The following is a 27,927-nucleotide window of genomic DNA, read 5'->3' on the forward strand; positions in this document are numbered from 1 at the left end:
ATGAATCTGAATTGGTGACTGTAATTCCCTGAGTAGAAGTGCAACTGCCTTGACAGCCTTGACAACCAGAACATACTACATTATGAACTGGCAAAAGCAAGAGGTGTGACTTCCTTGGCAGTGCAAGTTCCTTGCTGGAAGGACATGGTACTCTGAAGAGATTACTCATTCATTTTTGCTTCAGAGCCTTTGCCTTTGATTTATTTGTTTTTGCTGCTTTCTTTGCAATTCTTTGGAGGCACTGAAAGTGGTCGGAGTTCACCTTATTATACCCACCTAGACTTCAAGTCAAGCCCTGCCCAGACACCTACACATTTCCATATACCAGGTAGGAGCTTATGCACTCACCAGCATGGCTTGAATGCATTAGTACAAATAATGGCATTTCTATTTTACATTAAACTAATACTTTCAAGTGTTAAATTGCACACAGTGTAGCAAAAATAGGTGGAGCAGTGGGACATGCAGTTTATCCAGGCACAATGAAAAACAAACACCTTAAACTTTTGATATTGAGATATAAAATTTCAAATTGATTGCCACACTGTTGCTTCAAAGTAGAAATTGAGTGAGAAGAAATAGAAGTTAATTGCATTCTTTAATCAAACTAAGTTAAACTCATGGATAAAGAGTACATATTGGAAGATTGTAAACAGCATATTCCACTGCTATCCATTTGGTACTTGTCTTTTGCTACAGAGCTCTTAATAGAAAATAAAACTGCTTTTATGTTCATCTGTTTTCTGCAAACAACTGTGTCTTACAAAAGATTCCCATGGTCATCAATTACTTAACCTTTTGAGAACTATGATGCTACCGAGGAATAAATACATTCTCAATTATAGGCCAAAGTGACTGGTGACAACTTGGTTGAAAATGCTTAAGGTTCAATACGAGGCTGTCTCTTAAAAGAATACAGAGTAAGAGGCTCACTGTGCATGCCCCACATACCATTCATGGTGCCTTAACCCATGTTGGGCAACTGACATCTTTTGCATTTCTGTATGTCTTTCATTATGTCAAAATATTTCAAAATGCAACAAGGTGGTGCATTTTATTGGCACTTTAACATGATGCCAGAGTAGCATCTTGAATAATTTTGCACCAATAAATCGCAGCCATACATTTGGGAAGACAGAAAACAGGAGCAAGGCACATTACAGCAAATGAACTGAACTCATTGCATAGCCACTTACGCTCATCTTCCAAACTAAAAATAACATTTGCAGCAGTCTGAAAACATGCCACCATTTCATCCCTTCAATCAGGGGTTGGTGCTTGATCTAGTGAGAGAAGAAAATCAATTTACAAACAGCCAAAATATTAAGTGATCTGCAAACATATCGTCAAATTGTATACTTTCGAAAATGTGTACAGAAACTCAATATTCCAAGGGTTAAGTTAATGTACAGCAGCCTACAGCTGGGTCACTGCATTAGAGTAACTCTTGCTGCCCTCCTACTTTTACACTTATATAGGTGATACACAAGCAATAGTGCATGCCTCCATAATTGAATAGGATGAAGTTAATCAATGACCAGACTTGGAACCACTTTATGTAGGTTACGTATGCTGAGTCACGAGTGGAATAGTTTTCGTATCAAACGAACGTTCAACATTTTGTTTATGCCATGAAAGTGCTAATAGTTTCCATCATTTATGTGTTTGTAGGCTTTCTGATGGTTTTCATTTCAGTGGAATTTGCTTGTTACCTGATTGCACAATCAGACATGTACCATTGCTACAATGCAATGCTCAGCCCCAAAGATCATATCCTCATGCTGCTGCATTCATTGGCTTTGCCTGAATCGTTTCTAAGGCCACTTTCATGGCATATTTCAAGTATGCAGTACATGTATACACTGAATATTGTATTCAAATTGCAATGCAAAACATCTTAAAATAGAATGTAGCCAGTAATATGAATCAACCAACTTAGTTAATAATGCTGAAATTTGGCTGTCAACACAGTTCAAAAAAGAGTAAATGGTCAACTAAGTTAATTTATATCAAGTTCATTAATAATTTTAAGTCATGGAACCTAAAGCTACAATTTTAACAATTGTGACACTGGGCCAAAATAAATCTCCTGCCAGATTGCTTGTGCACTGTTAAAATCCTACAATGAACTGAAGTATGCCTTTCTTGGTTAATGTTAATTCAGAATAATAAACTATTTCAATATGATTCACTATTTTAATATAATACATTTTGCAGGTTAAATTGCAATAACAATGACTATCCTTGCTTTCTTCTCTTTTTCTTTAGCAAGTGGAGAAATCTCTAATATCTACAGGAAGCCCCCAATCTATAAGCGACATGGTACTATCTGCTTGACTCTTATACGTAATCCTTTCAATGTTTGTAATGTTAAAACATATAGAAAGCCTTGGCTTAGTTCAATAAAGTCCAGTTAAATAAAAGCTGGTGAGGTAAATTCAAATTTTAAATCCATTTCTTACAAATTGGAATTGATGGTATGAGCATGGTTGTACAATTTTAAAAATTTAAATAAATTATTTAACAAGTCAGTAATCTTTTCCCTTGGTTTTTAAGAGCACAGTTCAGAAAAAATAGAAAATCTAATTTGTATATCACACATTATTACATTGATTCAATTTCTCCCATGCAACCCTTGTTGAAATGCAGTAAATTTCAAATAAAATGATGAATAATCCTTAAGATTAATGCAGTTTCTTAGACCTGATTTTCACACTGATGTGCTGATACCAAAACAAACTGTAAGCTTTGCTTGTCTTCCTTTGAATTTTTTCCAACTGAATAACAACATAAGGATCCTTGTTCTCTTTATGTTGACGCTAGGCAGGAATTTAGAAGTATTTCCCGAACTATTCTCTACACAAGGATTGACTAACAAAATAACTAATTAAATCTGGCTGTAATCCTTCCAGCCACACCACATGTCATGTATACAAGACAATATTTTCTCCCATTATCTCATATATGTGTATCTATTTAAAATGGCTAATGCAAATTAAAAACCCTGCATTATTCCAAATCATTATAGATATGAGTTTCATTGGTAGGCTCATTAATATACCAACCACTTCTTTGTCCAATAAAAACAGAAAATGCTGGAATACTCAGCAAGTCAGGTAGCAGCTGTGGAGCAAGTAACAGGATTAAATGTTTTGGGTCAATGACCTTTCATTGGAGTTCCAGTATCCGCAGTATTTTGCTCCTGCCTTTTTGTCCAACCTCTTGTTAAGTTGAAGAAAGAGTGGAGACTGAATTAACTCACAACCTGAGTTCATATGAGAAATGTGTAGTTTAAAACAAAAATTGCTCCCAGATGAAATAGCCAATGGTTTTAAGTCATTAGCGTGTTAATATAACCTCATGTCAAAATGTGTAGATAGTGATCAAGAAAGTCAACGTTTTGTGCTTTTTTCCGCAACTGTGGTATAGCAAAAATAAAACCTCTGCAGGTCATCCTCGACATACAATGCAAATATTATATAAGCTAGTTTGTAAAATGTTATATCCTGCCTAGCCAGGCAACTAAAGTGACACTTTCTCTTCAACAACGTCTTTCTTATTTATCCTTTCACTTATCCTCCTCACTCTGCTGATGCTTGACTATCTTCCTGTCTGCTAACCACGCCTTGGTTCATCATTGTGCTGTAAGTAATACTCTCTGCTTTACTGTTAGTTTCACTTATTTGTTCAGTGTCTGGATTTCATTGTAAGTTTAAACAAAAATTGCCTCCCTGTTTCCTGTATTGCACTGTTAACAGGACTTCAACTATGGTTATGAAGGCACTGTGAGGTTTTCCTTTTTTGGGGATAGAACTCTGATAACATGTGAAGCAGGAACTTGCTGCCCAGAGAAAGTACATCTGAAATTAGATTCTGCTTTTAGTTGCTCTTTGTTTGTCTTTTTAAATGTGCATAAGATTTATTAATTTGGGAATAGGATTTGCATCCTCAAATGCATATAAATCTTGACTTAATAGTATGGTAAATTCACATCTTCGGATTTATTATTGCCAAATAACGTAATAGTTGGTTGGGAATTTCTTATCGGTGCAACAATAATTGAGGTATTCATCACATTTAAAATAATTTTAACAGGCAAGAATGACTGATAGGACAATAGACTGCTAGGTTTGTACTATAAATGGACAAGTGGATCTGTTAGCAACAAAATTTAATGTTGAATAAAAGAGTTGGCCATGGATTATAGAAAGAACAATTACTTAGACCGCGAGGCTTCCCATGTCCAGAAGAATTACGATCAAACGTTTATTACATTTACCAAAGGGGTTGTATAAAATGTTTAGTAAATAAGCTCTTAATAGGTTTCATGCTGTTTCTAGACAATATAGGATCAGGATTGTCACTCTGAGACCACCATTCAGCACTCACTGGAGGCACTTCTCCCAGCCAGGAGACATCAGAAGAGGCCATTTTGCGGGCTTTCCGCTGGACGCCTGGGCCTCCGTGCATTTCCCAGCCGAGGATTTCCAGAGTAAGCAGCTCCGTGCCGAAAATCGGCATTGCAACATCATTAGCGGGCCCGGGACTGAAGTCTCCGAGTCCACTATCATCTCCCCCCACCCTGCCAGGAGTGGTTCACTCCAGCAGGGTTTACAACTGCTCCCCAACAGGTGGCCGACCCCGCTGGAATGAAGAGAAGCCATTGAGCCCATCCCAGGAAGTCGGGATGGGGTGGGGGGGGGGTGCCCCCTGAGCAGTGCCAGCTGGGCACCGGGCAGCGCTGGGGGCTGGGCCGGGGGGTGGGGGGGCCTATTGGCGGCTGATCGGTGGGGGTGGGGGGTGACCCACTGCCACCCTGCACATGGATAGCAGGCAGTGGGAAGGAGGACGGTGTTCGGGGGCTGGCCATCTGGGTAGGCGGGTGGGTCCCAGCACCACCACCAGCCCCCCATCTCCCCCACCACCACCCTGCAGAGGGTTTTCCAAAATCTAAGGCATTTTGCGTGGCTTTCCTGTCCCACTGCCAGGGAACACATGGCGGGGGGTGACTTCAGTGGGGCCGGAAGATCTCACCCGTAACTTTAAAAAAAAGCAGAAATCCTTGTAACAGTAAGACTGTATGTACTTACTTAAGGTACCAATTTTGTCTGCATACCAGTGTAAAAATTGTATTCTTAATCATTTTACCTCAGAGATACTTTTTCTCTGAGCAATAATTCCTTTTTAACACTGGAGCACATTAATGTTTAACTTGTAAATCATCTAACTACACTAGGCATAGTTAAATGAGAAGCACTAAATGACTTTGTATTTTATTGTATAGCCCTGAGGACTCAATAGATACCTCCAGTTGCTCAGCCAAGGTGGCTTGGGCCATTAATTCTCCCCAAATACCGTTAGGAAGTACAACCTGTTGATAATTGCCTCACAAGATGTTTGCCAGTGTCGCTGAATTTGATTCATTCTTCAGGTTTTGCCTTCATCTCTACCTTCATCCTTTGCCTTCATGGACAGTATAGATTAAACAATGAAAATTAAAATTTTGATACTTCTTTGTTTGGACACTAGTGCACTCACATTAGCGATCCTAATCATTTTTAATAATGTAGATATGTTCATTCATAAGATAAGGAAGTACTGCTACTTTCTAGAAGATTTACTGATGGATTTTGCACAGTAAATACATTGTTGTTACAGTTATCAGAAATACCATTATCCAATTCTACTGGAATCATTTTGGTAGTAAGGAATAAGATTCCATGATACTGCCATTGAAGTAAAGGTTAATATGAAACCAAAAAAGTAAGGAAATCGATTTTTAAATTTGGTTGATAGACAAACAGAAGAAATACACAGAGTTAAGTTTTAATGTGGGGAAAGGACTTATGATCAGGTGATTTGGAAAAATAAGCCCAAAATCGCCCAAGTACCAGAGGCCAAGGTTATACATTTGCAAGTTATTTAGGAGGATATGTGCAAATAAGCAAGGATGTAAGCAGCGTGATGAGTTCCTCTAATATTTGCCATCTTACTGGAGGCAAAAATAATAATTTCAGAAGGAATTCATGGGGATAAGTGCTCCATGTTATTAATGTTCTTAATATTTTTTTCTTGTTTTGACCCTGTTTTTAATATTGATGGACATTGCAGTGAGAATGTCATTGATGGAAATTTTATTAGCAACGGTGAATTGAAAGGATCCTGTGGTGTGAGTAAAAGGTCACGTAACCACAGCTATTCCATTTTCATTTAGACGTTTCCTCAGACAATGGGCTGTGATTTCTTTTCCTCTCTAATGTTTATCTGCACTCGCACAGGAAGCGATTTGCTTATGTTGCAGAGATGTGCACAATTTGGACAGGTCTGCAATGAAATATAGTCCAGCATTGCAGGGGGAAACACAACCAGAAACGTCCCAAACATCAACTGTGTCCATGTCAACATTGTACTGGTTTGTTTGAAGCTGTGTAACTCTTGTTCTATTTCTTTTACATTATTGTAGCTCTCATTTTGCCTCTGCGATTATTCTATTTCACTTCAAATCTCTAATCCACTGGGAAATATGTCTGGTGTTATAAATTCTGACAACTGTTATTCGCAGGACAGAGAAAAACAGCTTGGGTTGCATAGTGATTACATTCTCAGTGTTCACTTGAAAACCCTTAGCCCATTTGGCGAGTACAATATTCTGATCAATGGCTGGGTCAAATACTCGTGTTTGACATTGCAATGTTACTCAATGGGTCTCATTCTTAGTTGTGCTAACAATTACTCTCAGGCATAGGCAGAATACATAATCAGTGTTTGCTCTCAGCAGAAATAGAACGTGATATATTGTGCCCAATGTTTATTCTAGATTGTTGCTCTAAAGTAATTCTGCTGGATTTTTAGTGGTGTTATTTGTTAGTGTTCCCTTGATACGTGTCAAGAGAGTGGTTCCTATTTAAGAAAAATACGACCTTCAGGAGGTTTAAAAGCAGAAGTGAAAATGTCTAAAAGGTGAATAAATTAATTATTTAAGCACATTAGATTAGAGAGGACTTAAAATTGAAGTTACACCTCTTACTGAACCACCATTGAGCCATTGTGGTATAACTGTAATACTCTGTATTTATAAGACTATCCAATTTCAGTAAATGGTCATAAATTTGCAGGTGGTGCTTCATGCAAAAGTGTTTAAGTACGCTTCCAAACCATGCTATTAAATGGATTCAAATTTAACAACATAGTCAGAATGGGTTTGCAACCATTTCAGGCAGGAGAGAAACATTATAAGGAGGTCTACACAAGGTTGTCTGCCACCAACTCTTTCTAGGAGTGATACCCAACTGTGTCCATTTGTCTAAATGACCACTTCATATGAACCTGGGAATGCCATATGATCTTACACACAAAAATAATTCATCCAGTAATATTTATAGATGTTAAGTACATTGCTAAAAATATAAACATATCAGTATAGAAATCTTAGAAAACAGCCTTTTCCCTCGGCCCTGTAGAAATGGGGAATGGGGGGAGTTGAACCAGTGGTGATGGACACATAGTCCCATTCTTGTGGTGTTTCCTGTTTGCTTCTGCCAGGATAACAGCAGGGAGCCTGGTTAATGTACACAAATTGAGGCCTCATGATATTCATCGGATTCCAATGTGCCACTTTAACCACTTTCTGGGAAAGATGTTCTACCCAGTTAAACCCTGGTTACAGAAGAGGTCTGAAAAAATATGCACTAAAATTGCTAATGTGAGACAAGGAATAAGTAACCTGCTGCCTCCCCAGGCTCAACTATTCGATCATTGCTAACTCTCCCCTCTCTTTCTCCCTGGCCAGGTCAGCCTCAAGGTCACGTGATTTAAGGGCAACAAAGAGCTGTATCAGCATTTCCCATATGGCGGCTGTAACTCACCAGAAGAGCAGGAGCAAGCCACTCTGCCCCTTGAGCCTGCTCAGCCATTCAATAAGATCATGGCTGAGGCCCAGCCCTCAAAACCAACTGAACTTCCCATTAGCATTGTTGGGCAACCAATTGACACTTTCCATTGATCAGTGGCCCAATAATTAGATCCATGCCAAGGCAACGAATGCTTGAAATAGCGTTCTCATTACAACATTTCTTCATCTAACTGGTCAGTATAAATGATCACTATAATTTGGCATTTAAATGTTATTTTGTTAATCATCGTACATCCAAAGAAATAAAATATAGCAAAGGAGAGGCCTTTCCCCTGAGAGCTGGGAGGAATAACAACATCTCCTGTGGGTGCTTTTCATACTGGCCTTATATAAAATAGGTTTTCTATAGGCATGAACCCTATAGCAAAAATGTACCAGTATTTCAACACTAGTTTGTATTATATCAGCTTTTTCACTCAGGGATCAAATGTATATGTATAAACAGAACTATTTTGCTGTAGTCAGTGATGTTCTTTAAGTTAATGGAGCATTGTACAGAGTGCTTCAATCCAGGTTTGACTCAAATTATACCCGTCCTCAGAGTGTTTGATAATAGGTGCCAAAAATGGAAAAGTATTTCAATCATGCCTTTGTTATCTCCCAGCTTGATTAACATGACAATAAAAAGTGGTTCTAGTTTAGATTATTTGTAACCAACTAAAGCTGTATTATTTATTTGAGGCAAGCAGATAGTCCTTTTCTCTCAAATTGTTTTTAAATGGAATTCACATTCCTCTATCTTATGGAGCCACCACGCAACTGAATTTTTCAAACTACAATCCATTAGGGGATACCAGGGATCAGATTTTATTTGATGACTTGTGAGCACACATTATCACTGTGGTTCGGGTTAGCAAACTATAACCAATGGAGTGCCACAAGGATCAGTGCTGGAGTCTCAACTACTTATAATCCATATCAATGGCTTGGATGAAGGGATCAAAGATGATTATTAAATTTGCTGATGGCACAAATATAAATAAGAAAATGAGGAGTCCACAGAGGGTTTTAAATATGTTGAGTTGGTGGGCAAAATTTTGGCAGATGGAGTATAATATGGGAAAATATGAACTTGTCCACTTTGGAAGGAAGCAGATAAAAGCAGTGTGTTATTGAATGGAGAGACACTGCAGAACTCTGAGGTACAGAAGGATCTGGGTGTCCTGGTGCATGAATCACAAAAGTTAGTTTGCAGATACACGTGATTAGGAAACCAAACGAAATGGTGTTGTTTATCACAAGGGGAATGGAATATAAAAATAGGGACATGCTGCCACAGCTGTACAGAGTGTTGGTGATACCACATCTGGAGTATTGTGTACAGTTTTGTCCTCTTTACTTAAGAAAGGATATAATTGGATTAGAAGCAGTTCAGAGAAGGTTTGCTTGACTGACTCTTGGCATGCAGAGATCATCTTATGAGGAAAAGTTAGTCAGTTTGGGCCTATATTTATTGGAGTGCAGAAGAACGAGAAGTAATGTTATTGAAACATATAAGATCCTCTGAGAAATGAAAGTGTGAATATTGAGAGGATTCTTCCCCTTGTGGGGGAGACAAGACCTAGGGGACACAGTTTAAAAATAAAGGATCTCTCATTAAAGACCAAGAGGAGAGATTTGGTCTCTCAGAGGGTTGCAAGTCTTTGGAATGCTCTTCCCAGAGATTGATGGAGGTAAAGTCATTGAACATTTTTAAGGCTGAATTAGATTCTTGATTGACTAAAGAGGGCAGCATGGTGGCACAGTGTTTAGCACTGCTGCCTCACAGTGCCAGGGACCCGGGTTCAATTCCGGTCTTGGGTCACTATCTGTGTGGAGTTTTCACATTCTCCCCTTGTCTGCATGGGATTCCTCCAGGTGCTCCGGGTTCCTCCCACATTCCAAAGATGTGTGGTTTATGTGGGTTGGCCATGCTAAATTGATCCTAGTGACAGGGGATTAGCATGGTAAATATGTGGGAATAGGACCTGGGTGGGATTATGGTCGGTGCAGACTTGATAGGCCAAATGACCTCCTTCTGCACTATAGGGATTCTATGATTCGAGAAGGGGTGGTCAGGAGAGTGGAGTTGAGGCTGCAATCAAATCACCCACGATCTTATCAAATAGTGAAGCAGCCTTGAGAGGCTGACTGATCTACTCCTGCTCCTAATTCATCTGTTTGTTTGTATGTTTGCGGCTGTTTACTAATAATGAATAATTATTATTAATTACAAATAACAGTGGCAAGGAAAGCAGTGCTTTCCTTTGAATGGTTGATGGTGCTTTTCAGAGGTGAGAACATGGAATCCATGTGAGAGAGTCAAAATTTCTAGAGGGAGTCTCCCACACAGAGAAATTGAAAATGACTGCTTTGTAATTTATTACACGATACAGAAGATAAACCAGCGTCTATGGAATAAGATAGCGATCGGTTAAGCTGCATATTTTATTGAAATAATGTCGCACACAATAGCCTAGATTCTTGTAAAAAGATATGTAACAACAAATTATTTGAAATTCATTTCTACTTGTATAATATATAATAAAGAGATAGCGTATTCCACTGACACCGTTTTAGCTTGGCTGTGATAGCTGTGACTGACAAGTTTAATTTAGATGGAATTACCTGTGTTGTAGACTTCCATTTTACTACACTTAATGAATATTTGATGATTACACATTAAAAGTGCATTGATGAAACTTCTTATCTGATTGGCAATGAGTTGTGAATATATGATGAAACCATGTTTGTTCTGAGTAATTCTGGCTGGTGTGCATGTATGGTAAGTTAACAGAGCTGTGATATCTTTCAAGATTTTGCCATTGTTTAAATAATTTCCATTTATTCCAGTATAATCTATACTAGGATTTGACTTAATCAACTCGTATATCCCAAGGTTTACCAGTGACAAGGAACTTGCTGGACTAGCCATATAAATACTGTGCTTACAAGAAAAGATCAGAGGCTGGGCTTTCTACAACAATAAACACACATCCTGATTCTTGAAAGCCTGACCACCATTAATAAGGAACAAGTTAGGAGTGTGATGGAATATTCTCCACTTGCCTTGATGTGTCCAGCTCTAACTACACTCAAGAACTACACTACATTCAGGACAAAGCAGGCTCTCTGAACAGCACCCACCAGCTTAAACCTGCACTTCCTCCACCACTGGCACACAGTGGCAACAGTGTCCATAACCTACACGTTGCAAGGTTCCTTGGACATTATCTTCTAAACTGTGGCATCTAAACTTGCTGGAAAAGCAAGAGCATAGAAACACCACCCAGGTTCCCCGCCCAGTCACACATGATCTTGACTTGGAACTACATTGCCAAGAAGGTGGCTCACTGCCACCTTCTCAAGAGAATTTAGGAATGGCCGATAAATGCTAATTTTACCAGTTATGCCCAAATCCATTAATGTATTTTAAAAAGGCAGTGCAAGATAGCATCTAAAATTTAACACTGTGTTTCATCATAGCGTTGCCACTTGTGTTGTTTCCTATAAAAAAAACTTTAGTTATCCCTACCTAAAGCCAAATGTAATTAAAATAAATTTTACTTCCCATATGGTCTATCTGGTAAGGCCTAGTGTGTCCCTATGTAGTTCATAGGTTCTATTCCAATCTGTGCTGTTTTAGCTGATGTTAGCTGGGTCGGAGGTGTCTGGGACAATCCTTACAAGTATGCAGGGCACAGTGTAAATCAGCCAGGCCCTTTGTTTGCTTTTCAATTTGTGAGTGTATCAGTGTGAGTGAGAGCTATATATATGAATTATAAACTAACCTGAATCAACCTTCAGGAGAAAAAAGGAGAATGAGAAGAAAAAATAGAATAATTTTCTGCACTGCGGTTTGTTCCCTTCTCAGAATATGTGTACATAGCAACAAAGAGCAAAACCAGTGAGGATATTGTTCAATCCGCAAGGTATCCAGCAGCTTACTCTCCAGACATCTTCCAGCAATCAGAGTCAGAGTACTGGCCTTCCCCAGCTTCACCCAAAGGTAGGCATATAAACTGATGCTGATGTTCTTTTGATAGGGTCGTACTTTATAATAATGCTTGGAAAAAAACCTAAGGCTCTGAAATGTGTCAACAGAATCCAGCACCATAAATGGAGAGGTGGATTGGGAGCAGAGAGGTTGGGGGCAGTGGTGGGGGGATTGCGAAGGGGAGAAATTAAAGCTCTTTTTGGATCATGAGTCAGAATAAAGAATGACTCTTATCAACCGCAAACGATAAAAAGTCATCAATGAGAGTTCGATTTCACTGAATTCATTCATTCTTCTGCATCCCAGAAACTGTGGTGTGGGCAACAAGATTGTATAAAACAAAATACATTTTCAAAATAGTAGCCAAGATAAATTAAATCACATAAACCAAGATCTGCTCCAAGAGTGAACTCAATAGTTATGTACTCAGTTTCAGCACTCTAGAATTTGTTTCAGCATTGCAAATCTACCCTGCTAATGCAGTATGTGCGAAAATCTACACCTTGTTCAATATTAACGAAATAAGCAGTCAGAATTTCCTGGCTTATTTAAATAGAAATATGAATTAAGCAAAACTGAAGCTATCTATTACAGCCCCAGTGATTGCTAATGAGCACTACGCTGAACCACTAGGGCAACTTGGTGTTGGCATTACTGTGCTTGTGAATTTTTTTCAATGCACAAGGAACAATGCAATGTCAAGAGGAGATGATAATGAAATTCTATGCTCTGTTCTCACCCTCAAAAGGAGAAGTTAGAAATGCTGACAAATATTTTTTTTAAAAAGTCAACTGTGACGGTTAAATTTCATTGATGAGGAAGGAGTAAAGCTTCCCACCAGTGTGGTGGTATGTTGAGGTGTCAAGAATCTGTGAAGCATCTCATGATGCACTCTTGTTACATAAATGATTTTTTGGAATTAAGCATACAATATAACTGAAACCTAGGTGTCTCTAACAGTTAAATGCAACCAGAGCAAATGCATTCCTCTGTAAGTTTAGTGACTGTTTTGTACATTTTAGGAGGTTTAGCATTGAAGAATGTTACATGAAACAAATTGTAAATCTCAAGGGATTTAATCAATAATAGATTGGCACAAAGTATCTTTTATCTTAAGGCCAGAACTGGCTTATAATTAGGCAATTGGCTATACTTTTTGTTACAGTCCCCATAATGATCAATAACTTTTCAAAAAGAGATGAATTTCTCAGCAACTGATGAAAAGAACCAGAGGACAAGATTTCACATCATAACAATTTTACGCTAACAAACTATAATCAACTCTGCTAAATATTGCTTAACAGGCAATGAATGCACCAATTTAAAGTAAAGGTACTTCCTCACTAACAGGTTTGCAACCCAAATGTCCCTTAAGAAACATTTCTATTTTACATCACGCTATTGGTAACTATGACACAATACAAGATTAAATCCCAAATTAATCGCAGTTTTCCAGCAGGCTTACCTCCCTGCCGGGTTGAATCCTCAGATGTCCTGCGAAAATACCTCCATTCAGTCTGAGCGTCCAGAACCATAAGACCATAAGACCATAAGACATAGGAGCAGAAGTAAGGCCATTCGGCCCATCGAGTCCACTCCACCATTCAATCATGGTTGATTTCAACTCCATTTACCCGCTCTCTCCCCATAGCCCTTAATTCCTCGAGAAATCAAGAATTTATCAATTTCTGTCTTGAAGACGCTCAACGTCTCGGCCTCCATTTGCTGAACTGTCAATTCTATTTAACTGATAATTTGTATTTTATTGCTGTTAGTGTTTAAATGAATTGTATTATAGTGTAATATCTGTTGCTGTGGTGTTTGCTTCTTGGCCAGGTCATTATTATCAATGAGAATTGGTTCTCATTGACCCAGCTGGCTAAATAAAGTTTAAATCAAATAAATTTATAAACCAGCAAGTCTCACTTTGGGCACTTCTTGTTCCTTAGCTCTCCAAAGGTCCCATCAGTACCGTCTCCTTTCTTTCAAATGGAAAACCAACTTTTACAAGCATCCTACTGAGTTATTGGCATGAAAAACATTTCACCCAGATTTTCATGCCCATGTCAGAGTGGAGCTGTGGGGGGAATTTAAAATTGGCAGACAGGATCCGATTCCAGGACAAGGGTGCAGATAGTATGCCAACACCATGCGCTCCCAACCTGGCTGGCTCCAATTTGGGGGTAAGGTTGCCCATCCCCCCACAATATTTGTGGAGTCAGGCTATCTTCTCAGTGACTTGTGGTTCACAGCCCCTCAGGGGATTCATGAACCATCTCCTGGATTCAGGAACCTTTTTGAAGGTAAGGTCCAAAGGCCTTACTAATTTTCTATATACCCCCCTCCCTGCCAACCCATGCCTCCCCTCCCATTAGCATAGAGGTGTCATGTGGAGTGGGTAGAGCTGTGAGGGATAAGGATCTAAAATATAAGCAAACAATTGGGGTGAAGTGCCAGAGAATCAAAGCAGGCCTTTTAAACAGACCGCCTTGACACTCGACTGCCCTTGTGGCTGACTCTGATTTGCTTCCGGGGTCATGGGTAATACTATCTTCCCACCCCCACATCCCACCCAGGAGTGAAAATTGGGTTTGATTAAGCACTTTCTGCTGGGGTTGGTTAGTTAGGAAATTCCCAACTTCAACAATATGGGGATGCGGATTCTCTGGTGCCGCTAGATCCAATCGCAAATCGCGATAGAGAATCGGGAGTCAGCGGAAAAGCGGTTTTTGTGCCAGATGGCAAACCTGCTGCAACCCTTCCAGGCAGTGCTGCGAGCCCCGATTTGGTTCCTACCCATTATGGGCGGGAAACCGATGCATATTCAAAACCAAAAATTTAAATTCAATTAATGGGCTTTGCAGCCTGAGTCCACCTCTGAAGTGGGATCAGCAGCAGGTGTGTTTTGGTACAGGCTCTCACAAGCAAGGAGCTAGTGTGTTGGACCCCAAGGGTTGAGGAAGCGCCACCAACACCTCAGCAATGAGAGGCACCCCCCCACACCAACTTGCATCATTGAAACCCTTTCCATTGCACTTGAAGCCTTTGATCTGTAACAGGTTCAATGTACAGTGCCTTGTAAAAGATTCATCTGCCACCTCGGTGGATTTCTATCATCCTCTAGCCATCTGTGTTTATTTTGATTTCCCTTCACGGTTGAATGCACCTCAAGTACCCCATTGATCCTGACCACAATTTGGACATTGTGGTCTAATCCTGATTGACAGCCTGTGGCTTCACTTCCAAACCATTTTAACATTTATTCTTTGTGGGAGGGGTGGTCTGTCTCCGAGCGTGGCGAATGGGTTACCATTTAAAAATGGCAGCCTGGTCCTGGAAGAGCGGGGCTGGCCAGTGGGTTGTATGCTGTGAATAAATTAGCATCTATGCTAATACCAGCGGGAAGCCCTCCAGGTTTCCTGCTGGTATGTGCACTTAGGCTGCGATTTTCCCGAATTGGGACTATGTCTTGAAGATGAAAATCCAGCCCCATATCCCCGTGTCCGTCTTCAAAAAGCAGGTGTCCCTTTTTCTGTGTTAAGATGTGAAAACTGTTGCTTGGTTTTCAATGGGCTTTGATTTGGGTTTCTTTCTCCCATCATAATCAGATCATGTGGTTTAATATGAGGTTTAATATGTTTATCATCTCCCTATGCAGATGTTGTACCTTAAGTTCAAAGAGACATTTTAAAACATAACCTCTTGTAAAGACCCACATTCATCACATTTTCATTCCAGATTCTTGTTTCAAGTTTTTTGAATTGTTATATTTTTGTGAGTGTACTTTCTCTGCTCTTGAACAAATGTTTCATAATTAGTATCCTGCTGAGATCTTAAATCGTCTTTTATTGTATAATGTTCTGCTTTTTTTGCATAGTGTGTACAGTTGAGAGCTACCTGCGTCCCATAGGTTCTATTTTCATCTTTGTGTAACAAACACTTACAGCAGAGCAGAATTACACAACCATAATTAATCATTATTAATCTGTGGCTTGTGCTACAGAGTGATTCTGAATTATAGCAGATTAACCGCCTAATTCACAGGAGAATATCTGAGCCAAAGGTAAATGCAAATACCATTTAGAAACAATAGACTCTTTGTAGCATCGATGTGCAGTGATAAATACACTTTCGAGTAAATCACAGCAGTTGTCAGAGGGTAAAGCGAAGGTCATGTCGGAGCAAGCAGAACCATATCACGAAGAGTTCAAACATATGGGGACCATTGATATCTGACAATGGGCACAGCTCCAGTAACCGTAAAAGACGATTGATAGAGCTTAATTTGTTCTCCTTGGAGCAGGGAACTTTGAAGTGAGATAGGATGCAGTATTTACAATTACATAGGGGTTTACATAGTGTTTACAATTACAGAAGAGTTTAGTAAAAATGCCTATTAATGAGTCACACAGAAGTGACATGGGGAACAGATCGATTGTGAGCGTGTAACGGAATTGGGGAAAAAAATTGTCTTTTTTTGTTGACAGGGAGATCCTGAATAAAAGGGTTAGTGGCCATCCATATTTTGGTAATAATTTAAATAGGAATTGGATAACTATTTACGAGAAAAAAGGGTTAGAGGTGTGATGGAGTTGCGGAATAAAGAATACATGAGAAGAAAAGAGTGAGAGGAGCGTTGAGCTAAATGGGCCAACAAAGCAGTGTTCATGTTCTTATTTCGTTCCCCTCCTAGTCTGTTGATTAGAAAAGGCTGTTTGAAAATGTGCTTTGTTTTTCAGCATCTAGATCGAGTCGAAGATCTTCATCTGGTGCGGAGGATGATAGCCAAAATATTTGGGACCAGGGTATTCAGAGGGTATGAACTTTTATCTCCACTGTAGTTTCTGCTTATACTTATCCAAATGCAAAAGATGATACGGGCATTAAGAAGGATAGAGTTTCCATTATCGATTGATCTTGATGTACATCAAGGACAAATCCATTTACACACTAAAGTATCTTAAATTACTAATGTCATGTGCAAACATCAAGAAGATCCCAAAAGCCCCAAATACAGTTTCCAATGAATATTGGTTGATGCAAACTCAACCAAGAATTAAAATAGTGAATTGAAAGATGTCTTGCAAAGATCTATTCTGAAAAATTTCACTATCAATCAAAACTGCATTTTACACAATGAGTGGGGTTTAGTGGTCACACCCTCCTATCCGAGAGGTTAACGGACTGTCAAATTATCTGCACCCCCCCCCCACCCCCCCATGACATTTCCTGCAGTAGGTGGGACCAGAAAATTTAAGACTATATATATACAAGTAAAAACATGAATCAATAACGCAAGTGGAAATTCAGCAAAAATACCCATTATGAAGTAAAATTGGAAAATGTACAGAAAATGTCAAATCCTATTATTTATAAAACAACCTTGCTCCTGCTTCTTCAAACCCATCTTTTCCTCCCCCTGATCCTCTGAAGACTATGGCTGGAACTTTCCAGTCATTCACACCCTACTGCCGCTACAAGCAAGGACAGAGAAATTGGCGCTCACCAAATCCCTGTTCATTGCAGCGAGACCGGCACGAATGACCAGAGCTCATGCTGGGGTATAGTCCTTTGAACATAACTCTAGTTTATTTTTTTGAATTCCCAAATGAAAATAGTTTTTACTTTTAACAATGAACAAATGAGAAGAGTGTTTGCTGTAGTGTACTCAGCTGACGGAAGAAAATGAAATCTGAATTTTAAACCAACAGAAACCCTAAATACCTATGCATTTCTTCCAGCAACCAGTGATATCCTGCTTGTAATTCTATTGATAATGACAGTCTCTGCAGAATGCAAAATTGGTGCTTTTCAGAACATCATCATGCTGAGAGCAGAACAGACATTTTACCTTCAAAAGTAGCAATCTCCATCTGGTACAGACAGCACCTATTCAACATGCTCATATCCCTTTGAAAATCACACTTTTATTACTTGATAGCGAAAGTCAATTCCAATTTCCACACATTGAAGAAAGTGGTGAAATTCTGCATTTTTTTAAAATATGAAGAACACAAGGCAGCTGCCAACAGCACACCAAATCGCTGAAATGACTGGGATACTGCCCACAAGTCATGGTGCCATCATTACTGGTAATTGTATGGGTGTTGTCCTAATACTGTAAAAAAAATCCTTGCCATCTCAACAGTATAATACTGCTTCTTTCTAGCACAATGGCTTATGTCAAAGTGTCTGCCAGCAACCATCATTTGCAATTCTTCTGGATTCAGACTGCTACTGCCCTTACCACATCTTCATTCTTCCCTGAATTCAGAGAGCTGCATTTATGAATAAAAAATATATTTCGACAGTATCATCCAATTAGGTCTGGAAGCTGCTGTTGTTTCTTTACATTGCAGAGGTAGATGCCCAGCAGGACTTCCAGCAAATCAAACGTATTAAAATTAATGGCCACTGTGAATCAATCCTAATTCCGTCATGGTTAGATTTAAAATCTATAGGCTGTTCAATTCAAGTTTCATTGAACTGCGACTTCACCTCAAGGACTTTTCTCTTTACAGCTTCTGGGGAATGGAGAAGCTAAAACCCATATTTACGTTATACACATTGTTTCCCAGTGTTCATTACATTGATATATTTTTATCTGAGTATTGATATAAATATTGTGTTGTGGCTTCCAACCTCAAATAAATTACTGGTGCAAGATGCGGTCAATGTGCACCAAATAGTATAATAGTCAGTATCACTACTGACTTCACTGATATTAATGAATATGCATTATTAACATGCTCTTGTCATATTAATTGATCAGCACTGCTCTTTGGTAGGTGGAGATAATTGTGCCGATGAGATGATTAGATGATCAAAATTAAGGCTTCAATAAGGGTAATGTTTGAATCTATCACTTTTGTTCTAGATACAAAGCGGCATTAACCGACTGATTCTGAAGGAGGAGATGAAAGCCAGATCAGGGACTTATGATAATGACCCCTGGTCGTCACGCAGCTCCACAACAAGTAGGGAGTATCTACAGAACGTAGGCTACGATTCCCCAATGAATGGATGTAAGTAACTGAAAATAAATGTCTACCTGTAGGTTCTATAACCAAGCCTCAGTATGTTCCTAAATAAAAGTGCTGGCTTATCTTCCTGGTTGGGTCACAATCCCGACGTCAGTCTCAATTCCAAGTCAGAATCCTGGATGTGGCTGTTGTGGCGGGGGGGACATCAGTTGCAATCTTCCTGGAAGTAACCGATTAAAAAGCTGACTCCAGAAGCCTGGATTAATTAAGGACAGCAGGCAGACCAAGAAAGTGGGAGGCCCAGACGAGCCCACTGTAGTGGCTGGCTGGCTGGCAGCTCCAGCAGGAAAGGTGGGCACTGCTGAGGCAGACAGGAGATCACGAGGGTGCTTCAAGATGAAGAAAAATTAAACTTCAAACATGACCACTGTTGTTTGGCAATCATTGTGGAGGGGGACCACAATGATTCCATCTCAGTGGGTCCAGTGGTGAGAGAGAGGTGATGTCGATGGTCTCCAGGGTGGCGTGAAGGCTGTGTAGAGTTGAATTTGAGTTCTGGTCTCAGTCAGGGCCTATCAGTTGTCAGTAAAATCGCAGCCACACCCATCACCTTTTCTCCAATTGTTCCTTAAATGGACAAGGTGGCCTGGAGGCAGGACTTCAGGTAGCCGGCCTGCTGCATTATATTACGACTTTGCTCCTCATTCCACTTTCTAAACCGCCTCTACAGAAGCAGGAAAATTCACCCAATGAGTGGAGATTCTGATAGCAGCAGCATGGTGGCACAGTGGTTAGCACTGCTAGGAACCTGGGTTCGATCCTGGCTTTGGGTGATTGTCTGTTAGGAGTTTGCACGTTCTCCCCATGTCTGCGTGGGTTTCTTCCGGGTGTTTCGGTGTCCTCCCACATTCCAAAGATGTGTGGGTTAGGTGGATTGGTTATGGTAATTGCATGGGATTACCAGAATAGATACTGTTTGAGAGAGTTGGTGCAGACTCGATGGGCCAAATGGCCTCATTCTGCACCATAGGGATTCTATGATTCCTAACAGTAATCCAGAGAATTGGCTCATGCTCCTCGTGCCATTTAAAAATCTACAATTTCTAGCAATCAAGCTTTTACTTCAAAAGCACTTTTTAATCAGAATCCAGATCAAGGAACATCAATATTTTAAGGGATTCTGACACTGAAGTTAATAAAACTAATGAAATGTCATCCAGTGATGTTTTCATCCTGTAGTTTTCAAAATCAGATTGGGGAATGTCCATCCACTAATGCATTAATAAACTTCACGTTTTATATTCCTGCACTAGCATGTCAGCAGTAAAGTTCCTTGGATGAGCTTCCCATCGGGTTCCTGCCCATCCATCCTGACCTCTCTGCTACTTTACGTAAATGCCAATTAATAATGGCTTAAGGGCTATTTTCCATCTTAATTTTCAAGCTGGTGTGGGAGGAAACCCAGAAGATGACCCTGTTTCAGGCCTCGGACTGGAAGGAGGGGATGGCAGGAGGGGTGGGTGTCACCTCCATCAACAGCCTCCTTCCAACTTTGGGTGCCTAGTTACCCACCACCCTCCCTCCAACAAGGTCTGGCCCCCGTGCCGCCACCCTGACCTTTCCATCAACCCTTGGTTACAGAGGCAAGTATTGTACAGGATTCTCACTCCTGGTTGCTCTTAGTGGCCCCTGCTGGAAGAATACATTGGATAATGAGGGAATCAGGCTTCCTCATATTCAACGCTCACTATCAAGTGTCACACGTGATTAATGGTCAGTTGGCAAAGGACCACAGGGTGACTGGAGCTTGTGAAACCAAACTCCTGCAAAGTATCAATGTCTTGAAGAGAGTGGAGGGGGAGGAAAGAAGACATAAAATACATTATTTGGAAATCTATAGGCACAGCTTTGAAATTGGGAATAGCACATGAGGACTTAAAAAGGGATTCTGAATCATGTTAGTGATTTTTGAATTGCACTGCTAAATTATGTCAAGTATTTTAAGCAATTCTGTAGTTCAGAAATGTTTATAATTTTGCTTTGTCTAGTTTATTAGAGGTCATTGCAGCTGATTACAGCTGCTCCTTCACCTCTGTATGGACATGCAAAAGTCCTGAATACAGAGCTTATTCAGTCAGAACAGGAGATCCTAATTTAATTAGAAATGGGCATTTCTAGTGAATATCTTCCTTTCTGACACTCTGCACCATTTGTCTGGTCGACCCCTGACACATCTGACTAAAATAAGAGGAACTATTTAAAAGCAAAGTACTTCGGATGCTGGAATCTGAAACAGAAACAGAAAACGCGGGGAAATCTCAGCAGGTCTGACAACATCTGTGGAGGGAGAATAGAGCCAACGTTTCGAGTCTGAATGACCCTTCATCAGAGCTCTGTTTGTGATTCTGTGTCAAGAGTTGCCGATGAACAAGTTCCTTTTTTAACTTCAGAATTACTCCTACAGAACTAACAAATGTTCAAAGTCCTCTTGCTGACTGGTCCCTTTGATCTGTGTGTGCAGCTAATATACATTTGGCACTGCCACAATAATCAATTACAAGGAATATAAACCCTGACTCCTCAGATATTTGAAGACTGGCTACCATGAGTAATCCTGACTCCCCAGTGTCTTGCTCATAGCATTAGAACAGCGGCAGTAAACTACATGAATGACCTTCACATCAAATGTGTTTTTTTTTTAAGTTTGATTCTTCAAACACTTGAGAACTTTTCCAAACCAAATCAATAAAACATTTTCAAATTATGAAAGAAAACTCATCAGCCTTCAATTACACTGCAATTCCATTCAGACGTGTGAAAATATGGTTTGCGGATTATTCAGAGTAAACCTTCAGAAATTGCAGCTTGTAATGAATCAGCGTCATGGATAGAGTGAAAAGATGTTGGAAATCTGAAGTACAAACAGCAAATACTGGAAAGGCTCAGCAGCTCAGCACGGTGGCACTGTGTTCAGCATTGCTGCCTCACAGTGCCAGGGACGTGGGTTTGATTCCGGCCTTGGGTGACTGTGTGGAGTTTGTACATTCTCCCCGTGTCTGCATGGGTTCCACACTGCGTTCCACACTCAAAAGATATGCAGGTTAGGTGCATTGGCCATACTAAATTGCCCCTTAGTCTCCCAAGATGGGTAGGTTAGATGGATTAGCCATGGTAAATATGTGGGGTTACGGAGGGGGTAAGGCGGCACAGAGGGCCTGGTAAAACACTCAGTCAGAGAGCCGGTACAGACTCGTTAATTGTAGTGTGTGCAGCTCCCCCGCCCCCTCCTTCCCCCTCGCCCCACCCCATTGTGGCCCCACTCCTCCCCTTAGGCCTTGCCCCCATCATGGGCCCCCTGCTGCCAACCACCCTGGGGGGCCTCAATAGCCTCCGGTCCTACCATCACATCTGATCCCCATTGATGGGGACCACACATGATCCTCAGCAGTGAGGACCTTCACCGGCAAGGCCGTTAAAACAAATGAGTCTGGACTCCAAGGGCAGATGCCCTGCCTAGCAAGAGCTGGCCAATCAGAGGCCAGCAGCTCTGCTGGAAGGACAACCCCCCCCCCCCCCCCCACTCCCCCTTCCCCACCACCGAGGTGACAGGTGGCCCACACAGGTTTACCAGCCCACTTGCAGCTGGGTAAAGTGGGATGAAGCCCTTAAAACAGTTCAGCCATTCTATTGAGTAGTTCAGCCATTCTATTGAGTACATGAAACTCCATTACAATGCTCATTACAGGTTGACATAACCTGGATCCTGAACAGTTGGAGCCTTCTGCTCCATTACAGTGCTCATTGCAGAATGACATAACCTGGATCCTCAGCAGTTGGAGCCTGCTGCTCCATTACAATGCTCGTTTACAAGACACTGCACCTAATCTCTTGTGTAAAAGCCCTTTTGCCAAAGAAATAAAGCATGGCACGGTAGCACAGTGGTTAGCACTGCTGTCTCACAGCTCCAGGGATCTGGGTTCGATTCCCAACTTGCATCACTGTTTGTGTGGAGTCTGCACGTTCTCCCCGTGTTTGCGTGGGTTTCCTCCGGATGCTCCACTTTCCTCCCACACTCCAAAGATGTGCGGGTTAGGTTGATCGGACGTGCTAAATTGGCCCTTAGTGTCCCGGGATGAGATAGGTTAGAGAGATTAGCAGGGTAACTAAATGGGGATACAGTGGGATTGTGGTTGGTGCAGACTCGATGGGCCGAATGGCCTGCTTCTGAACCGTAGGGTTTCTATGATTAGCTGGCCATTTAAGGTCTTCAGTTGCCGATGGTGCGATTCGTTGACCATAAGCCGTCTCACTTAGCTTCCCACCTCCAAGCTCTACACCAGCCAGAGCAGGTGATTCCACCTGAAATTACACAAAGCATTGAGCCTGAATAATTCCCGTGCACTTTCAATTATTATATTTTCCCCACTCATTTTTGTTGTTTAGTTGCAGGAAGGAAGTGATTTTAAAGCCAGTCAAGTAATGTGAATTCCAGTTATGTAGGTGATGTCATTAACCATGGTTTTACGCACACGTACCGGACATCGCACTCATGTCCTCTTCCATACCTCAGTGAAAAAATATTGCGACACACAATAATTATCTTGCATTTGTTCGCAGCAACTTTGCAGTTGCTATGCAATTGAATAATTTTAATTGTATTATCATTTCCCATTTCTCGAAACAATAAAAAATAATCTATTTTCTGCAATTCACATTAGTGCTAAGTCATGAAAAATATGCTTACTGGTAAAGCATTTGGAACAGGTTTTGGTAAGAAAGACGGTTCAGGAGAAGCAATGCCCCTGCCTTATTCTAATTTCCTTTAAATCCTCTGATTGCAGCTCCCAGAGGAACATATATGGGCGACAGTGGTGAGTAAAAGGCAGTCTGTTGTTAAACCCAAATTTTGATATCTCTAGGAATCCCCCTCTACAACAGTCTACAACTGTTGCTTCAATCTGAAAACATTGTTTTAGAGAAACACTCCACCAGTCTTATATCCTCTTACACACGCTACACAGCTGTTAGAGTTGCTTCTGCATGCATATCAGTACTGGGCAGGTTATTACTAGTTGGAATTATTACGAGCCTAATTTTAATTCTGTTTGTTTAATAAGAGCAATTGGATAATGCAATTGCTGTTTCTGGACTGACTGCCATACTCTCTCCAAACATAGACATATTTCATCACATAATTCTGTATTACATTTTTTTGGGCGGTTTAATAGTGCACGCTATGTTTCATTGCATAATTTAGTGTTGCATTTCATCACTTAATTATGTGCTGCATTTTATTACACAGGTATGTACTACATTTCATCACATGTTTGTGTAGGATTCATTACCAATACAATATGAATTGGCAGTTTGTGTGATGGATGTGGATATGCCACAATGCATATTCCATTTCATGGTTAAATTTTCAGAAACACTGAACATCACGATCTGTCGTTAACATTAAGCCATTTGTAACATATCTGCAGAATTGTCTTGACCATTTTGTGACTAACATTTTTTAATAACGTGAATAGGTTCTTATTGGTCTCATCACGGAGAGACCCATCACATGAAACAATTCGATGTAATACCTGTGCCTATTATTTTTGCAGCTTATTACTGTATCTTTGTTACAATGCTGAACATTGTTTTTTTAAAAAGCCCCTTGAATTTGCTTAGCACTTTTTGACCTTCTACTGCGTGTCTGTGATAGAAGTTCCTTCATTTGATATCCAGATCCTTTTCCCAGCTGCTATGGCACATGCGACAGTGTCGCCCTTCTGTCTGCTGTTCTTCATAGACGTGCCCTGCCCAGATTTCACTCAAATCTGTGCAACACATTGGAGGAGGTGGAGTGAGACTTCTGCTGTGCGCTATTTAAAACCAGATTATAACCTCCTTAATAAAGGACATATTTGCAATTTTTCTACAAGTAGCAAGTCAGGTTTATGCACAAAATGTTTTTAAAAAGGTGTAATAATTCTCTTTAACATCTGAATTTCGATAAGAACCTCCTCCGTTGCGATTGCTTCAATTAATGAGGGTGAGCAAAGAAATTTCTACTTCATGCAACATCAATCTGTTAACTTTCTCGTGCTTTTCTATTCTGCCGATTGGTTGAAATAGGATTCCTCAATATGTTAACCTTAAGCACCATCTAGTGGTTTCAAGAGGATGTACACTGTATAAATTCACTTGTGCAACTTCTACCCTGGGTTTCAGACTTTGAAAGAAAAGCACGAAATGTAATCCTCCAGCTATCAGTCTCGGGCATTTTTTTGTTGTTTTATAGGATAGTTTGGTTTTACCTTGGTCGTTCGCAATACACCCGGTCAACTAATAGAACTATTATTTTATCACAGATCCACTGATTTCCAAATCAGCTTCTCTTCCTGCCTATATGAGAAATGGATTGCACAGGGTAAGATTGAATTTAATTCCTCTTACGGTTAGCTCGGCCTCTAAAGAAGGAAAGTGAAAATGTGCACTCAGTGTAAATGATGTGTGCTTCTGTCAGGCACAGTGGCTAGCACTGCTGCCTCACAGCGCCAGGGACCCAGGTTCAATTCCAGCCTTGGATGACTGACTGTGTGGAGATTCTCCCTGTGTCTGTGTGGGTTTTCTCTTGGTGCTCCAGTTTTCTCCCATAGTCCAAAGATGTTAACTGCATTGGCCATGCTGAATTGTCCAAAAATGTGTAGGTTAGGGGGATTAGCAGGGTAGATGCATGGGGTTACAGGGATGGAGTGGGCTTGGGTAAGATGCTCTGTCAGAGAGTTGGTGCAGGCTCGATAAGCCGAATGGTCTCCTCCTGCACTGTAGGGATTCTATAATATGAATCAATTTGCGAGTACCTACATCTCAGTGGTTTAAGAAGGAAGCTAACCACACCTTCTCAAGGGAACTAGGGATGGGCAATAACTGATGGCCTAGCCAGCAACACCCAGATTCCATGAAAGAATAAAACAATAGTATTATTTATATGATGCCCTCATCCCATCAATTATTTTTTTTAAATCCCCACCCCTACCCTTTTGAAGATATTTTAAATAATGCAATTTTCCCTGCTCCAAGTATCCAGCTGGTATTCAAATTTCGGGCTCACCTGCCTCTCAGCTAGCATCCGTGACTTGAGAAATGTCAATGTCTACAACATGCAGTTTTAATAACTCTGAATATATCAAAGAAATTGTAAGCTGTTATAATTGGAATTTCTAATTTCACATTCTCTATAAGTATGTAACAAAGGGCAGCACGGTGGCACAGCGGTTAGCACTGATGTCTCACAGTGCCAGGGACCCAGGTTCGATTCCAGCCTCGGGTCGCTGTCTGTGGAGTTTGCACGTTCTCCCTGTATCTGCATGGGTTTTTCTCCAGGTGCCCCGGTTCCCTCCCACAGTCCGAAGATGGCGGGGTAGGTTGATTGGCAATGCTAACTTGACCCTAGTGTCAGGGGATTAGCAGGGTAAATATGTGGGGTTACGGGAATAGGGCCTGGATGAGATTGTGACCGGTGCAGACTCGATGGGCCGAACGTCCTCCTTCTGCACTGTAGGGATTCTATGATTCTGTGATTCTATAAGAGGTGGCCTGGAAAGTGGAGTTAAGATCCCAAACAATTAGCCACGATCTTATCAAATGGTGGAGCAGCCTTGAGAGGCTGATTGATCTACTCCTGCTCCTAATTCATCTGTTTGTTTGTATGTTTGCGGCTGTTTACTAATAATGAATAATTATTATTAATTACAAATAACAGTGGCAAGGAAAGCAGTGCTTTCCTTTGAATGGTTGATGGTGCTTTTCAGAGGTGAGAACATGGAATCCATGTGAGAGAGTCAAAATTTCCAGAGGGAGTCTCCCACACAGAGAAATTGAAAATGACTGCTTTGTAATTTATTACACGATACAGGAGATAAACCAGCGTCCATGGAATAAGATAGAGATTGATAAAGCTGCATATTTTATTGAAATAATGTCACACACAATAGCCTAGATTCTTGTAAAAAGATATGTAACAACAAATTATTTGAAATTCATTTCCACTTGTATAATATATAATAAAGAGATAGGGTATTCCACTGACACCGTTTTAGTTTGGCTTTGATGTCTGTGACTGACAAGTTTAATTTAGGTGGAATTACCTGTGTTGTAGACTTACATTTTACTGCACTTAATGAATATTTGATGATTAGACATTAAAAGTGGGCCAAATGGCCTCTTTCTGCACTGTAGGGATTCTATGATTCTATTCTATGATTCTATGAAAGCAGGTAGCGCTGTAATACAAAGTCTTTATTATATTGATCAAACCAGTCTTGAAGATAGTACGATATTTCAGTGCTTGGGATGGTGAAAAAACAGTTCAATTAATGTTATTTTAAACTGCAAATAACTAACAGGTTGTTTATTTTCCCCCAACACCAACCTCCGCTGCTTTAGCCTCAGAGTGCGGATATATTCCAATATGATAACGACAGTTCTGTTAACTGGGGAATGAGAGGTAAGATAATATGATTGATTGGATAAAATAAAATATAAAATACTTGACTAAAGACTAAAAAAGAATCTTTTGATCTGTTTGTATTGTTAAAACGTTAAGTGTATCGATGCGCACACACATTACTGACAATTAAAAGGGGAGGTAATGTCTTTTTCTTCCCTATCACATTAGCTAAAGGTGATTAAGAATTTCTGTACTGTCAGGATTATTATATGTACATTTTAATATTTTATCCCAAATTTAATGAGGATAAGGAAGTCATACCATCAGTATGCATTGCAGTGCACCAGGTTGGAGATAAGGGATGGAAAGGGTCAAAGATTCAAAATATTGGTGGTTTAATGACATGTAATGTTGCTCTATCAGTGTCCCTGTGAACACTTGTCTCTCAATGCCTGAAACCACTACAGGAGCAGTAATGAATTTTAACTCTAGATAGTAGAAGGGGTGCCAGTTACACATAACTCTGTTTGTGTGGCTTTGTTTTTTGTTCTGTTTCATGTAAAATATCTTCTCTTTTGTTTACAGAATACAAGGTAAGGACTGCAGATTGGAGCCT

At 40.3% G+C, this 27,927-nt stretch overlaps 1 protein-coding gene across 1 annotated transcript in view; it reads left to right on the plus strand.

Annotated features, from left to right (window-relative positions):
• Nucleotides 1-27,927, plus strand: part of ablim3 (actin binding LIM protein family, member 3) — a 276,638-nt gene that overhangs the window by 241,027 nt on the left and 7,684 nt on the right. The window contains exons 13-21 of the mRNA XM_078231125.1: nt 239-328; nt 2,269-2,322; nt 11,766-11,900; nt 16,628-16,704; nt 18,766-18,913; nt 23,713-23,742; nt 25,231-25,289; nt 27,308-27,368; nt 27,897-27,904. Coding sequence (XP_078087251.1) covers nt 239-328; nt 2,269-2,322; nt 11,766-11,900; nt 16,628-16,704; nt 18,766-18,913; nt 23,713-23,742; nt 25,231-25,289; nt 27,308-27,368; nt 27,897-27,904 — 662 coding nt within the window. The remainder of the gene's footprint in view (nt 1-238; nt 329-2,268; nt 2,323-11,765; nt 11,901-16,627; nt 16,705-18,765; nt 18,914-23,712; nt 23,743-25,230; nt 25,290-27,307; nt 27,369-27,896; nt 27,905-27,927) is intronic.

The sequence above is a fragment of the Mustelus asterias genome, chromosome 16 (genome assembly GCF_964213995.1).
Source record: "Mustelus asterias chromosome 16, sMusAst1.hap1.1, whole genome shotgun sequence".
In the NCBI taxonomy this organism is placed as follows: Eukaryota; Metazoa; Chordata; class Chondrichthyes; order Carcharhiniformes; family Triakidae; genus Mustelus; species Mustelus asterias.